The sequence below is a fragment of the Somniosus microcephalus genome, chromosome 14, assembly GCF_052327205.1.
Source record: "Somniosus microcephalus isolate GS21.2 chromosome 14, FLI_Smic_1.0, whole genome shotgun sequence".
In the NCBI taxonomy this organism is placed as follows: domain Eukaryota; kingdom Metazoa; phylum Chordata; class Chondrichthyes; order Squaliformes; family Somniosidae; genus Somniosus; species Somniosus microcephalus.
The window spans coordinates 37,849,479-37,866,403 of NC_141000.1; the positions used below are offsets into that span (position 1 = coordinate 37,849,479).

General features: G+C 50.9%; 1 protein-coding gene across 1 annotated transcript in view; it reads right to left on the reverse strand.

Moving 5' to 3' along the window:
• The window catches only part of enox1 (ecto-NOX disulfide-thiol exchanger 1), a 980,064-nt gene that overhangs the window by 658,281 nt on the left and 304,858 nt on the right, over positions 1–16,925 (reverse strand). The window contains exon 7 of the mRNA XM_086006510.1: positions 15,788–15,894. Within this exon, the coding sequence (XP_085862636.1) occupies positions 15,788–15,894 (107 nt within the window). The remainder of the gene's footprint in view (positions 1–15,787; positions 15,895–16,925) is intronic.

Consider the following 16,925-nt stretch of genomic DNA (forward strand, 5'->3'; position numbering starts at 1 on the left):
TCCATACCACACCCCAAAGCTGAAATGAGACACATCACCATTTCTGCAACATTCCAATAATATGTGTTGGAGAAGAGCACTGTGGCAAAGGATGCTGGTTTGCGGTATCATCCGGAAACAGTTCAGGCCAACCAGCCGTTGGAGCCTCTGTGGCTGTCTCTGCTCCTAGCAACAGTTGATCAGTGTGTCTTCTCCAGACGACGTCCTCAGCAGTCTCAACTGTGTAAGACACAGGGCCCGTCTGCGTGATCACCGTAGCAGGAACCCATTTCGGTCCAGTGTTGTAGTTTCGAGCTAGGACGTGCTCTCCAGGATGAAACCGTCTCTCCTTGGCTCTTTTCTCTCTCCTTTCAACTTGAGCTTGTTGTTGACGTTGGACAACCTGCTCTGCCCTTGGAGGTTTGAGTAATTCAAAACTTGTCCGCAACTGCCTCTTCATCATGAGCGAAGCGGGGGAAGTTTTGGTTGTGGCATGCGGCTCGTTCCTGTAGGTCAACAGGAAGCTGTTCAGACATTGGTGGATTGAGCCATAACGGCTGAACATCTCACCAAGTTTCTCAATTGTTTTCTCTGCCGTGGTAGACCTCATCACAGCGACCTCCGGCCACTTGCTACGAGCGTCCACAACCACCATAAACATCTTCTCTTCGAAAGGACCGGCGAAGTCCACATGTACTCGCTGCCACACTTCTTCAGGCCTATCCCAGGGGTGTAGGGTTGCCAGCTGTGGAACATTCTGGACCCTTTGACATGGGGAACATGTTTTGGCTTTCTCCTCAATATTTCCATCGAGACCTGGCCACCAGAAGTAGCTTCTTGCCATTTCCTTCATCCGAACCATCCCACTGTGGCCTGTATGAAGTTGTTGCAGTACAGATTCCCTCAGAGGTGGCGGAATGATGACACGGCGTCCCCAGAGAAGACAACCTGCCTGGACGGAGAGCTCATTTCTTTTTGAAACATAAGGTTTCAATCTAGGAGAATCTCCTATAGCTCTCCCTCGAATGACATCGTCCATTACCTCAGACAGGACTGGATCGTTGCGGGTGTACCTTCGCACCTGAACTGCAGTGACAGGTGCTCCCTCCACTTGTCTAAAGTAGAAGATGTCTATCTGACGAGGCTCTGGGGGAGTAACAGGCAAGGGCCGCCTCGAGAGACCGTCTGCATTGCCGTGCAAGTCTGATTTGCGATATTTGATGTCGTATGTGTGTCCTGACAACAGTAAAGCCCACCTTTGCATCCTGCTTGCAGCAAGAGACAGAATTCCGGTGTGGGGCCCGAAGATTGAAGTCAATGGACGGTGGTCCGTCAGGAGTGTGAACCTTCTCCCAAACAGGTACTGATGAAATTTTCGAAATCCAAAAACGATTCCCAAGGCCTCGTGCTCAATCTGTGCATAGTTACTCTCGGCCTTGTTCAAGGTGCGTGATGCGAAGGCGATAGGTTTCTCTTCACCAGAAGGCATGATGTGGGATATGACTGCTCCCACACCATATGGTGATGCATCACATGCTAGCTGCACGGGTAGCTTTGGGTCGAAGTGTGTCAGGACCTCCGACTTCAGCAATGCTTTCTTTGCTTGGACGAAAGCTTCGTTGCAAAGTTCAGTCCATTTCCATGTTTTGCCTTGACATAGCAACTGATGTAGCGGCTTCAGCAATGTTGCTAAGTCTGGAATAAACTTTCCATAGTAGTTAAGTAGCCCCAGGAATGAACGTAACTGGCTCACATTCTGGGGTGCTGGGGCCTCCACGTTTGCCTTGTCCTTTGACGGCGCCTTATGCAGGCAAATAGCGTCAATCACATGCCCCAGGTACTCAACTGAAGACTGAAAGAATTCACATTTGTCCTTACGAACTCTGAGTCCGTACTCTTTCAGTCGCTGTAGTGTCGCATCCAAGTTCAGAAGATGATCCTCCTCATTTGTCCCAGTGACAAGGATGTCGTCCAGGTAGCACTGGACTCCTGGCAGTCCACTCAAAATCTGATCCATTGCCCTTTGGAATAGAGCAGGGGCCGATGTAATTCCAAATGGAAGACGGCAGTACCTGTATAGCCCCTTGTGTGTCACAATTTTCAGCAGCTCCTTTGATTTGTCATCGACATGCATTTGTAGATAAGCCTGGCATAAGTCTATTTTGCTGAACTTTTGCCCTCCGGCCAGGCCCGTAAACAGATCATCAATGAGGGGATGAGGGTACTGTTCCGCAGACAGCACCGGGTTAATAGTCACTTTAAAATCCCCGCAGATTTGAATAGATCCATCCTTTTTCAGGACAGGAACAATGGGTGTGGCCCATTTGCTCATGCTCACAGGCTCCAGGATTCCATTCTCGACTAAGGCCTCCAAGTTAGCCTCAACTTTTAGCCTAATTGCATAGGGTACAGGTCGGGCTTTGTGAAACTTTGGCTTGCTGTCAGGTTTAATGTTCAGTCTCACGCTAATCTTTTTCATGCTCCCAAGTTCACCATTGAAGAGTTCTGCATGTTTGTTTATAACTGCAGTCGGACCTGACTCCCCTTTTGACATTATGCAGACTGCAGGCCAGTCCAGCGTGATTTTCTCTAGCCACGCACGTCCCAGTAGAGATGGGTAATTTCCCTTTACCACATATAGTGGCAATTTCGCAGTCTGTCCGTTCAATTTAACTGTCACCTCAATGGCACCTCTCATGGCCACCGGTTCGCCGGTATACGTCTTTAGCACAATGTTTGTTGGCTGAAGGGTAAGATGCTTTAGCATTTTGTTGTAGACAGTGTCTGAAACAAGGGACACAGCTGCGCCTGTGTCCACCTCCATCCGCACTGATTGTCCCTCCACCAGTGGTGACACCCAGTAGCCATTTGGACCACCTGCAACCGTCAGTATGTGCACCTCTTCCTCCTCAGAGATGTCGCTCCCCTCTGTTTTGCTTGTTCCATCATACTGCACTGAATGGACACTCTTTTTCTTCTCTTGTCCAAATACAGACATTTTGCTTTCATGCTTCCCAGCTCTGTCTGTTTTTTTTTACCTCTACAGGCACATTCAATGTGACCCTTTTTGCCACAATTTTGGCATTCCAGCTCCGTACACCAGCAGTCATTAGCGTGATGGCCCATTTTCCCACAACGGTAACATGTGCCGTTCCGCGCACCTTTAGGCTCAGACGACACCTTGTGAACTCTCCCTGTTGAACTCAACTGGTGAGCCTCCTTTTCCGCCATCTCCATGGAGACACTAACTTCAATGGCCTTTTCAAGAGTAAGGTTGTCCTCAGTAAGAAGGCGCTTCTGTGTGGCTGCACTTTGCAGACCACACACACAAGCCTGTCTTTAATGGTGTCATTCAGCATCTCCTTGAACTCGCAGTGTTCTGACAACCTTTTTAAAGCAGCAACAAACATAATCACCGTTTCCCCCTCCTCTTGATTCCGTTTGTGAAATCTAAATCTCTCAGCAATAACCAGAGGTTTCGGTGAAAAATGTGCTCCAAGAATTTCCACTAGTTGTTTATATGTTTTAATTCCTGGCTTAACTGGTTGTACAAAGCTGCGCAGTAAATTGAATGTCTTTGCTCCCAGTATACTCAAAAAGGTAGGCACGACCTTATCGTTTGCCACCGCATTCGCCAAAACAAAATAGTCAAAACGTTCTGTATAAGCGCTCCATTGCTCCACATTTTCATCAAAATCACCGATGTTTCCGAATATAGTAGCCATCTCACGTTTCAAATTTTAATTTCTGTTACTCACTGCACCCGTAACGTTAATGTAATGCTGCAATCTCTGTTCTGAGTGTTTTGTAGTCGAAGACAAGAAAGTTCCCACAACGCAGATTCATCCGATCCTCGTCGCCAGTTTGTTGTGTCTGTAACTTTCTACCTAGACACAATTAGTGGTCAGAACCCAGAGATTCAAACATGAGGTTTCTTTATTCAAAAGGAAGTTTCTGGAGAGAACAGAACAAAGAGAACAAAAACCCAACCAAGAGAACAAACCCAACCATTTATCTGCTGTGACAGCACCACCGCAGGTGGGAGAAGAACACATAATACATAACAATATATACAGCAACAATACTAACAGTATAATCACCCTTGTGCAAATCCTTACTTGCCCCTTTTATAGTGCCTTTTCCTAATCTAGTGCTCCTACATTGTGTCTCCCCAATGGCTGCAGCAGGGCTGGTGGAAGGCTGCTGAGTTTCCATGTGAGAGACTTCAGATGGCCTTGCAGGACATCCTCGACCAGCTCTGGGCCTGGAAGGCCCGGCTGCAGACTGCACCACCTCAGGATGGGCGGCAGCAGTCTGGGCTGGCTGGATGACAGGCAGTGACAAGGACAATGGCGGAATGCCAGTGGTGGGAGCAAGAATGCTGTCATCCTGAGAGAGGACAGCAGTTTCCTGCTTCATTGACACACTGTCACTCCCCCAGGGCAGCACTCAGCATCCCTAACAATCTGTTGGAGCACAGATTGCTGGCCTGCTGCGACACCGTGAGACCCCCGATGGATTGTGGTGGTCCCAGCGATGATGGCAGCAGTCAGAGCCCTCATGGCATCAAGCTGAGACTGGATGGCATCAACCATTGACTGCATTACAACACTAAGACGTTGCGTGACTTCCGCCTTTGCTGCAATGGATGCTGCCACATCACCCATGACACGTGGCATGAGGTCTGGGTCACCATGGTCTCTCAGGGAGTCCACCATCTTTTGCAGACTTCAAGGATGGGCTCCATGTTGTGCGCAGAGCTCTGTGCAATGTTGGAGGTGGACTCCTCCATGCTCATTGCCATTGCCAAGAGGCTCTTGGGCACCCTTGCCATAGCACCTATCATCTTGGTGTGCATGCCCATCACCCTTCTTCTAAATGCCTCCCCATTGAGGTCCCCATCTGAGTCCTGTGCAGCTGAACTCTCGCCCAAACTCGCCCTCCGGGGAGCTCACTCCCGAGCTATCCTTTCTCCCTGGCCTTGCTGCAGCCTACTCATCCCCGGTGCATCACCCAGTGCAGGCCCCTCTATTAAAGTTGCCTCTAAAGATTACGTAGTGCCAGTATCAGAGGCGGTGCCTGCGGGTGAGACAAGCAGTGATGCAGTGCTTTGCTCCTCCTCCTTTTCTCCTTCCTCACTCTCACTGGGAGGCTCGGGGACAGGCTGGTCATCTGGTTGCTGATTCTCTGAAAGCACAAAGGCACAAGACTCGCTTTAAGGTGAGGGCAGGAAGGGAGCAAGGAATGCAGACAGTATCAGGAGTGAGAAAGGCTTGTGCTGTGAGGGGGAAGTGGGATGAGAAAAGGAGAGGGGATGAACATACCGTTGTTGCCCCTAAGGGGGTTAACATCGCCGATGGCCACGCCGCCCACCACCTGCTGCCCAATGAGTTGCAGCACTCGCTCCTCCAGGTCTGAGAGTTGCTGGAGCTGCGCATCACCCCTGCCTGTTCTCTGCTGCTCCCTCCTATTGTGGGCCATCTTGGCCTGCAATAGAAACAAATGTGTTTCAGTCAGAGTCCAGCTTTGTGTTTGGGAGATATGCCTTTCGTAGTTGAATAGCTGTGATTGCAGGCAAGGAGTGAGATGTGGATGTGAGTTTGAGTAGCTGAAGATGCTTGGTGGGTAAGTGGTGGGGGTGTGGTGGTTTGTGCAATGTGTACAGACTGAGGATCAGATGCTGGTATGTAGGACCTGTTGAAGCGTGTACTCACCTTGAGAACGAGTGAGGTCGTTGAATTTCTTGCGGCACTGTGTCAGGCTGCGTTCCACCACACAACTGGCCGAGACCTCCTGGGCCACTTCCCTCCACATTGCCCTGAATACCTGGGGCAATGGCCTCCTTCCAGTGTCCAGGAACAGCACCGCCCTCCTTCGCTCCACTACTGTGACCAATGCCTTGTCCGTGAAACGACGAGCTCTCTCCCTGGGAGTGGGTTCAGCCATCACGATCAGGGAATTGAGTTGTTAGCAGGTCGCCTTCACAGCCAGCACTGCTGATAATGAGGATCTGCACAATGATGCAACCTCCCCTTTAAGAGCTGGAAGGGGCCAGTGCTGAATGCATAGCCCCAGAAATTCATTTCACTCTGCTGGTAGGGGCCCCTGTAGTGCCCTGCTTAGGTCATTAGCACTTGATTTAGCGCTGCAGCTCTTTCCAGGAGCGCTAACAGCCAACTTAGGGAAACCTCAGACTCATTAGTGCCTGGAACTCATTTTTCACAATTTCCAAGTTTAGCGCCCCAAACGGGGAGATACCGAATTTCTCCCCCCTAGTATCAGTAATGGTGACCATGAAACTACTGGATTGTCTTAAAAACCCATCTGGTTCACTAATGTCCTTTAGGGAAGACAATCTGCTGTCCTTACCCGGTCTGGCCTATATGTGACTCCAGACCCACAGCAACGTGGTTGACTCTTAACTGCCCTCTGAAATGGCCCAGCAAACCACTCAGTTGTACCAAACTGCTACAGAAAACAATAAAAAAAATAAAACCAGACGGACCACCTGGCATCAACCGGCTATGGACACGGCAACGGCACACCCAGCCTAGTCGACCCTGCAAAGTCCTCCTCACTAACATCCGTGCCAAAATTTGGAGAGCTGTCCCACAGACTAGTCAAGCAACAGCCTGACATAATCATACATTTCAGCCAACATCCCCAACTCCTCCCTCACCATCCCTGGGTATGTCCTGTCCCACCGGCAGGACAGACCCACCAGAGGTGGGGGAGCACAGTGGTATACAGTCGGGAAGGAGTGGCCCTGCGAGTCCTCAACATTGACTCCAGACCCCGCGAAGTCTCATGGATTCAGGTCAAGCAACCTCCTGCTGATTACCACCTACCACCCTCCCTCAGCTGATAAATCAGTACTCCTCTATATTGAACACCACTTGGAAGAAGCAATGAGGGTAGCAAGGGCACAGAATGGACTCCGGGTGGGGGACTTCAATGTCCATCACCAAGAGTGGCTCGGTAGCACCGCTACTGACTGAGCTGGCCAAGTCCTGAAGGACATAGCTGCTAGTCTGGGCCTGCGGCAGGTGGTGAGAGAACCAACATGAGGGAAAAACCTACTTGACCTCATCCTCAGCAATCTACCTGTCGCAGATGCATCATCAGATGTGCGAAGTTCCGTCTTCACACTGAGGACACCCTCCATCGTGTTGTGTGGCACTACCACCGTGCTAAATGGGATAGATTCAGAACAGATCGAGCAGCTCAAAACTGAGCATCCATGAGGCGCTGTATTCCACCACAATCTGTAACTTCATGACCCGGCATATCCCTCACTCTACCATTATCATCAAGCCAGGGGATCACCCTGGTTCAATGGGGAGTGTAAAAGAACATGCCAGGAGCAGCACTAGGCGTACCTAAAAATGAGGTGCCAACCTGGGGATGCTGCAACAGAGGACTACAAGCATGCTAAACAGCAGAAGCAGCATGATATAGACAGAGCTAAGCGATTCCACAACCAATGGACCAGATCAAAGCTCTGCAGTCCTGCCACATCCAGTCGTGAATGGTGGTGGACAATTAAACAACTAACACGAGGAGGAGGCTCCATGAACATCTCCATCCTCAATGATGGAGGAGCCCAGCACGTGAGTGCAAAAGACAAAGCTGAAGCGTTTGCAACCATCTTCAGCCAGAAGTGCGGAGTGGATGATCCATCTCAGCTTCCTCCTGAGGTCCCCACCATCACAGAAGCCAGTCTTCAGGCAGTTCGATTCACTCCACGTAATATCAAGAAATGTCTGAGTGCAATGGATACAGCAAAGGCTATGGGCTCCGACAACATCCCAGCTATCCTGCTGAAGACTTGTGCTCCAGAACTAGCCGTGCCTCTAAGCCAAGCTGTTCCAGTACAGCTACAACACTGGGATCTACCCGACAATGTGGAAAACTGCCCAGGTATGTCCTCTTCACAAAAAGCAGGACAAATCTGATCCAGCCAATTACCGCCTCATAAGTCTACTCTCAATCATCAGCAAAGTATTGAAAAGTGTCAGTGACAGCGCTATCAAGCATCACCAATAATCTGCTCACCGATGCTCAGCTCTAGACCTCATTACAGCCTTGGTCCAAACATGGACAAAAGAGCTGAATTCCAGAGGTGAGGTGAGAGTGACTGTCCTTGATATCAAGGCAGCATTTGACCGAGTGTGGCATCAAGGAGCCCTAGTAAAACTGAAGTCAATGGGAATCAGGGGGAAAACTCTCCACTGGCTGGAGTCATACCTAGCACAAAGGAAGATGGTTGTGGTGGTTGGAGGTCCATCATCACAGCCCCAGGACATTGCTGCAGGAGTTCCTCAGGGCAGTGTCCTAAGCCCAACCACCTTCAGCTGCTTCATCAATGACCTTCCCTCCATCATAAGGTCAGAAATGGGGTTGTTTGCTGATGATTGCAGTTCCATTCACAACTCCTCAGATAATGAAGCAACCCATGCCTGCATGCAGCAGGACTTGGGCGACATTCAGGCTTGGGCTGATAAGTGGCAAGTAACATTCGTGCCACACAAGTGCCAAACAATGACTATCTCCAACAACCAAGAGTCTAACCACCTCCCCTTGACATTCAACGGCATTAGCTTCACCACATGGACTGCAGCGGTTCAAGAAGGTGGCTCACCACCACCTTCTCAAGGGCAATTAGGGATGGACAATACATGATGGCCTTGCCAGCGATGCCCACATCCCATAAACGAATAAAAAAAACTATAAAAGCTAGAGACTCAGAGGTGTAGTAGATGTCAAGGATAGGCGATTGGGAGTGTGAGAGAGAGAGATTGGGCTTGTAAGCTTTGGCAATATGGTTCTCTGTAAACTTTCATGCCAATAAAGCATTTGAATTGGAATTGGAATTGGAATTGGATAGGCTAACTATCTCCTGGAGGAATAGACATTTACTGAGCCAACATTTCAGCAAGGTACGGTAAACCAAGGAATATTGTTCAAAAAAAAAAAAGCACAGCCAGTGGCATTCTAGAACATCAAAAGAGATCAGCCACATGCCAGGGCAAAGTTTAGAAGCAGCAGAATCAACCAAGCTAAATATGGTAGAATATAGAACATTGATCAATGATTGAATATAGTATGGAAAGAAAATAGAAAGGTTGGCATTACAGCAACACTGATATAAGCCAACTTGATAGTAGGGATAATGTCACAAAATCATGCTCCCAATGCACAGCACTGGCCATTGAGAGCACCGACCTGGAATTTGGCCATGCACTTCTGTCGGACTGCACATTGTGAGGAGTGCTATTTTGTAAATGATCCCTCGTGTGGCAAATTTGGGCATCAACCTATTAACCCTTAGAGTACCACCAACAAGCTTATCATGCTGCCAGTGCTAACTGTAAGATCACTGAGTAGTGATGCTTTAGATTTGACTTTATAAAACATTGAAAGTTAGCCTTGTTAGGTCTAGGACATGACCGGATAAATCTTTCAAGTCCTGAGGCCCAACAGATTGGAAAAATCAGCCTTTGGAGATAGTTTTCAGCCCAAGGGCAATCTTGAAAACGAGGAAAACGGGTAAGTAAAATATGGAGGAGAAATTCGGTATAGCCCCGTGTGGGGTACTAAGGCCTAGAAATTCAGTATAGCCACTTTTGGGGCGGAAAAGTCGGGCGGCCGCTAAAGTTTGCACCCAGCGCAAAGTTGAGGCCACTTCACCGATATTCAGTAGCTTCGCCCTAAGAGTTTGCTCGAGCGCTAAAACTGGCGTTACACAACTATCCTTAGGCGCAAAGCCGGCGGTGCTGAGCTAAACCGCCGAGGCCGGGCGCAGCGCAGGTGCGGTCATTTCTTGATTGACAGCAGACACCCTGGCGCCGGCCAGCTCTTAAAGGGGGAAGGGTCGAGTTCGTCTGCTGCCACGCCCTGGACACTGCAGCCCTCCAGCTAGGCCTAAACACTGCTGCTGAACCGAAATAGCACCGGGAAAGATGCAGAAGGCCCGTGAACGAGCGCAGCGCTTCAATGGCCATGATTTGAGGGTGCTGGTTTAGGGCTTTGGAGAGGAGACGCAAACTCTTGTTCCCGGACAGTGGCAAGAAGCCTGCCACCAGCGTCTACAGGAAAGCCTGGAGGGAGGTTGCCCACAGGGTCACATCCAACAGCGAGGTCCCCAGGAACGCTGTCCAATGCCGGAAAAAGTTCAATGACCTCACAAGGATTGTCATGGTGAGTCCCCTTTCCAGTGTCCTCCTCATCCTTGCATGTGCACCTCACATTATGGGCAAAGGGACCTAAAAGCCCTAATGGCCAGCCCTCATCCAGCAGCTATGGGACTGGCATGAACATCAATTGCACATTCTGCACTTTACACACTGGCCAAGCTATTCGACCATGGGAGGCAGTGCACACAAGATCAGGGCACCACACTGGCCAAGCTATTCGACCATGGGAGGCAGTGCACACAAGATCAGGGCACCACACTGGCCAAGCTATTCGACCATGGGAGGCAGTGCACACAAGATCAGGGCACCACACTGGCCAAGCTATTCGACCATGGGAGGCAGTGCACACAAGATCAGGGCACCACACTGGCCAAGCTATTCGACCATGGGAGGCAGTGCACACAAGATCAGGGCACCACACTGTACTTAGAGGCCGTCCTTTCTCTTGCAGGCCAAGCTGGCACACAATCAGAAGAGCCGGACTGTGACCGGGGGAGGCCGTCCCCAGATCCAGCAGCTCAGTGACCTGGAAGAGCGCGTGGGTAGCCTCATGGGTGCCCGGGTGATTGGCCCCGTTGCATCTGGAGATGCCGACCCTGTTCTGGGCACCAATGGTAAGGACATCACCTTTTGGACCTCTCTCGTCCCACTTGCGCTTCAGATCTACATCCTTTGCCACTGTCCGACCAATGCGCTGAATGCCACCACTCATGCCTCCCTCACTGACGCCCTCTCCTCACTCTAAAGCTACGCTTGTGCCTTCCTGCTTTCAGATGGTGAGGAGGAGGTCCCTGAAGCTGCCAGTGACAGCCCCTCGGAAGAAGAGGAGGAGGAGGAGGAAGAGGAAGAGGAAGGCGGCCCATCAGGGGAACCCTCAGCCGCGCCAGGGGATGCCAATGGAGGGGACACGTCTTCCCTGGAGGAGAGCCAGGGGGAAGTGTCGGAGGGGAGTGTAGCTCCTGTGCCCAGTGGCATGCAGCAACGCGGGAAGGGTCGGGCAGCTCGGCGGCCTTCTTCCCAGAGGGGGGAAGGGTCACAGGGGAGTGTAGTTGCTGGGCCCAGTGGCATCCAGCCACGCGGGAAGGGTCGGGTAGCTCGGCGGCCTTCTCCCCAGAGGGGGGAAGTGTTGCAGGGGAGTGTAGCTCCTGTGCCCAGTGGTGTCCAGCCACGCGGGAAGGGTCAGGCAGCTCGGCGGCCTTCTCCCCAGAGGGGGAGTCCGGCCTCCAGTCCGGAGATGGTCCTCGCCAAGGAGGTGCGCCTCCTCGATCAAATGTCCGTGGACTCGGATCGCCGGCACACCGAATTCATGGGGGTTGTGGCACGGTTGCCTGAGGCCATCGAGTCCCTGGCTCATAGTGTGGCCGATTTTGGCGCCTCACAGACCAGGAGTTTTGAGCAATTCGAAGCAGCAAACGCCGCGAGTCGGGCCGAATTCGGGGCAGCACAGGCCGCGAGTCGGGCCGAATTCGGGGCAGCACAGGCAGCGAGTTGGGCGGAATTCGGGGCAGCTCACGCAGCGAGTGGCCAGGTGATCAGTGGTGCCGTGCAGTCACTGGCTGGTCTGATACGGGCACAGACCAGGGCAGTACGGGCACTCACTGCTGCCACACTCGCTGTGTCAGCCAGGCATCGCCAGGGCACCCGCCGCGCTGCAGCAGCACAGCGGTCTGTCCTTCAGCAGATTGCTGCACATGCTACAGTGCTGGCCCGGGCGAGTGCCAGTGTCTCAGGCGAGCAGCGAGCGCCTGCCATCAGCCAGCTTGCCCCCATTCCTGCAGCCGCCACTGCCACTCCCCCAGTGGAGCTGCGACGAGCTGCTGAAGAGACTGCTGCTGCCCAGCCACAGCTGCAGCAGTCACCAGCCGGCCCCTCGAGGGCCAGAGGTCGTCTAGGCTGACCCCCAAGGGCATCTGCCGTCATGCCATGTGCCCCTCAGGAGCCTTCCCCCAGCCTTGCAGCAGCCACTGGGCACACTTTGAGGAGGAGCAGCAGGGCGGCCAGGGACCGCAAAAGGCTGGACAAGGAATCGCCCTTGCGGGCCACAAAGTAGAGGGTGTGGGCAAATGTGTTTTTATATGGGGATGGTTGTTTTTATATGGGGATGGTTGTTTTTATATGGGGATGGTTGTTTTTGTAAGGCCGAGGATGAAGGCCATTTTTGTGGAAATGTTTTGTTATTCCTCCCCAGGTTGTGGGAGTGAGTCATGTGTGTGACTGTTTATTGGGGGTGTTGTCTGTTTTTGGGTTTCATGTGGGAAGGGCCCTGAGTTTGTTCAATAAAGCATTTTATTTATTCAGCTTGTCCATGTTTGATGATTGAAGTGGTTGTTGCCTTAACCGGCTGAGGGCTTGCGGAGCGGCTGCATCCAGGTCCCTTCATTGCCACAAGCCATTCCCTGACAGGGGGCCTAGAAGTGACGTTCAATAAGCCGCCGATGGGCGGCCCTTGGACCTTGTGCCTCCCTCCTGGGCTGGTACTCCTCCTCCTCCTCCTCCTCCTCCTCCTCATGCTCCTCCTGCTCCTCCTCCTGAGGTGGTGCTCCAGCGTGAGGTGGCAGTGCCTGAGTCCTGCAGATAGCCAGGTTGTGCAGCATGCAGCAAACGACCACGACCTGGGAGACTCTCTCCGGCGAATACTGCAGAGATCCGCCGGAACGATCCAGGCAGCGGAACCGTTGCTTGAGGATGCCAATCGTTTGTTCTATGATGTTCCTAGTGGCTTGATGGCTTTCGTTGTATGCCTCCTCAGCAGGGGTCCTGGGCGCGCGGAGCGGGGTCATGAGCCAGGTACACAAAGGATAGCCTTTGTCCCCGATAAGCCATCCGCTTGGGGGAGGCTGTGCCTGGAACATGTCAGCCACAGTAGTCTGTCGCAGGATAAATGCATCGTGGCTGCTGCCTGGAAAGCGGGCATTGACAGCTAGGATGCGCTGCCTGTGGTCACACACCAGCTGTACATTGAGGGAATGGTAGCCCTTCCGGTTGCGGTAATCCTCAGCATTGTCGATAGGTGCCCGCAAAGCCACATGCGTGCAGTCAATGGCGCCCTGCACCATGGGGAAGTCCGCGATCCTTGCAAATCCGACTGCACGCTGCTGCTGCCTCTCCAGGGTCATGGGGAAGGAGATGAATTGGTGTCTCCTTCTGAAAAGGGCATTGGTCACCTGGCGGATGCAGCAATGCACGGCGAACTGGGATATGTTAGCAATGTCCCCAGCAGCGGCTTGGAAGGAGCCGCTTGTATAGAAGTTCAGAGCCACCGTGACCTTCACTTCCACCGACAGAGACGTCCTGCACCTCAGCTGTGGACGCAGATCTCTGTGAAGCAGCTGGCAGATCTCTGCAACCACCTCCCTTCTGAAGCGCAGCCTCCTAACACACTGCGTGGCAGTCATGGTGAGATAGGACACCTGCTGGCTGTATTCCCTGAGTGGGTAAGGCCTACGTTGCCGACGCCTGTTGTCCCCTCTGCGTCTAGCCAGGGCTGCCCCTCTCACACAGCGTCTGCGAGCCCTTCGCACATAATGCTGAAACTGAGGGTTGGCACCCCATGCAGCCCCCATAATATACTGGCAAACAATGACCTCACAATGAAGGTGAATTGCCAAGCTCTGGCCTGAAGCCAAAAATACCTCTCCTATGTTGGGCCAAAGCAGTAAGCTCTCTTCCTTGGTCTCTGTCCATAAATCTGTTGCACAAGAGTGATTGCTGCAAAATGGCTGGCCTTTACAGTTCAGGGTAAGTGCCCTTTAATTTGCGCTCCCCGCGGCCCGCATGGCCTCTGCTGCGTTCCATTTCACAGTTCTTAGGACCGCCACGCCCACATTGGGCGGGCGCGACTGAAGTTCCGGATTGGGGCGCACAAAGGGCGTTGCACGAGGAAATGATGTCATAATCTGCGCGCGCAGCTGAGCGTGCGCAAACACTTTGCGCCGGCGCTAAATGTCTACTGAAGTTGGGCGTAGGCGCAGATCGCGCTGCGCCCGGCCGCTAAGTGCCTAGCGCTCGAGATCTACTCCTCCTAAGGCGCTAACGGCTGGCGCACGCAACTGAATTTCTCGGCCTAAAACTTTAAAAGTTGAAAAATTAGCGCCAGGCGCTAATCATTCCCGCCTCCCGCGAAATTCAGTTTTAGCGCTCCAAGAAGGAAGTGGAGCGCTAAATCAAGCGCTAACCACTTCTCTTAGGGCGCTAAAGTCTGAGAGCGGGATGGTAGCGGCAGAGTGCTAAACAATTTTGAGCACATTGTAAACGCCACTCTCGTCACAGAGGCTGCGTCCCTCGCTTAAAGGGAAGGGCCAATGATGCTGCACAAGCTAGTTGTCATCAGTTCTGTTTTGCAAGGCGACCTGGGTGACAGCCAGTACAGCCCCAAACACTCTCACAAAGTGGAGGACATCTTGCACCAATGAAACATTAAAAGCTTTGTGCAGGCACCAGACTGCTGCAAATAATAAAGGTTGCTCTAGCCGGAAAGCATTCCCTTTAATTACTGTTCCCGAAGTGGCCAGCCGAGTTCACAACGCCTCCTCTTGGTGGCATTGTTGGCGCAAGGCGATAAAGCAGGGGGAGTGAGGTCATTTTCCATCCAGGGTGATAATGGGGCGCTGTGCACTTGATGACATCATGATCTGCGAGGTGCTAGAGGACCAGGCACTAAGAGTTGGTGCCAGTGCTAAACCGGCACTGAAGTTCACGAGTGTCGCTGCATTCACCGTGCCCGGGCGCTAACCCCTTAGCGCCCCAGCCAGGCACTAATGGGAGGTGCTAACATACCGAATTTCTAGCCCTTAGACTGAAAGAAAAATATAAAAAGTTTCAATACTTGTCAGTAGAAACAAAGCAAAGGTTAAACTGAAAGAATTTGAAGAAAAGGACAGAACAGGAAGAGAGACTGGAGTGGGAGGGAAGATGGGACAATTAAAAGTGTGTAATTTAAATGTTGAAGTGTTAGTTTCGTTTATATGGTTTGTATAATGGTAATAAAATTTCTCCTGAAATTAGAGTAGCTTGTGCAGATCCAAACACATCCTGGAGCTGTCAGCAGTTGAAGAGTTAAATGGACACTTGCTCATATATTAACTCCTACCATTTGATTTTTAAAAAATTCAAATGTTTTATGAAGCGACTGTACTTTAGAATATTTTTCTTCCAAAACTGTGATCAGGACTCAAATGGGGCAAAGCCTGAGATAAAAACCTTCCTCTCTATTCTCTCAGCAGACTGCCAAATATGTTCAGCCAATCTCAACCCAGTTCCTAATGGGCACAACACAAACTGCCTATAATTCAGCACTTGGTTGAAGTAAACTTTGTGATCAAAATGACTTACAAGTTAGAATGCTTGTTATTGAGAATGGTGCATACATCTAAATGTTGTATGCTTGTTGCTGTGGATGAATTCTATAAAAGCACTGGTACACTTAGTCACAGGGGCCCCAATAGCAATGCACAACATTACAGCATCAACATAGACTGCAAATGCTGATGGCTTTAAGCGGTGATTGACAAAAAGTAATGAGTTGAATCTAACAGTAAGATAATACTCAAAGGTAGCCGAATACACTCTTGAAGCAAGTGGTAATGATAGAAGTGGAAGATTAATTTACCAACCTCAGCTTGCTTTCGCCATATATCAATGTTCTTGCGTTGAGCTTTTGAGAAATGGTCCCAAGCCTTTTGCTTCGAAGCAGCCTTGAAAACTGCCACAATCTGCTCAACTTTGGTAAACAAGGAAGTCAAACAAAACAACCAGTTTATGTTTTGATCAAAAATGAGAAACAAAGCAGAGACACACAGGGGCTAGCATTGTGCTGCTTATAAACTTTATTAAAGGCACTACATCATCCCTCAGGCAAGAATATGCCAATTTTAGCAATACAGTAGCACTCTTAAGCACCAGAGATTATCAATGACACGGTGCCTTTAATCCTGCCAACTAATGTCTCTGTTGTACTTACAGTATGCCAACTGAAGATGGGCTCTCCTCAAGCCTCAATGTCTCCACCACATTTCCATTGCAACAGCGTTTACCCCTTTGTGCACTTATAGATTTTTTCCACAGTTATATGTGAATGGAATCAGATATTTTATCTTTAAAATCAAGGACTATCCTTTACATCTGTTTATGTCCCCAATGGTTCAGTTTATTTATAAATGTATTCTCAGACAGGAGGGGGTGGGAGAGGTATGAAGACAAGCCTTTAAAACTGCCACATGCAGAAAAATGGGAGGGGGGCAATCAAGATCTTTCACTGAATGTACTGCAGCCCTCATAAAACTTCGCAAATTCCACCCCCCAACTGATGGCTGCTGGAGGGGCTGTGGCCAAAAAGCCACTCTTCTATGCACACCTACAGTCTAGGTGGCAGTCTGGGAGGCCAGAAAGACCTCAACTGGTCTTCCAATCCCTGTAGCCCCAGCCACAAGTCTTAGTTGTCTGCTCCATGGAGAGCACACCAGTGCCTTCCACCTCAGGATAGAAGCTAGCACAATTCTTACTGTTAGCCAAGAAGGTGCATTTCCCTCGCTCTGTCAGCCTACAGCCAACTCTGTCCCTACAACCAATGCTGGGGTGAAACACTAATGCAGTACATGTGCTATATCATCGTTGGTGAGAGCTGGGGAAGTATTGGGCAATGTAGAGCTCCTTTTCCTGGAGGCCTACAAGATGCATGGCCTTTCCCCAAACACACACAAATCACCTCCCAGAGCAACACAGGAGTGAGCAATAAATGAGCATTAAAGCCCT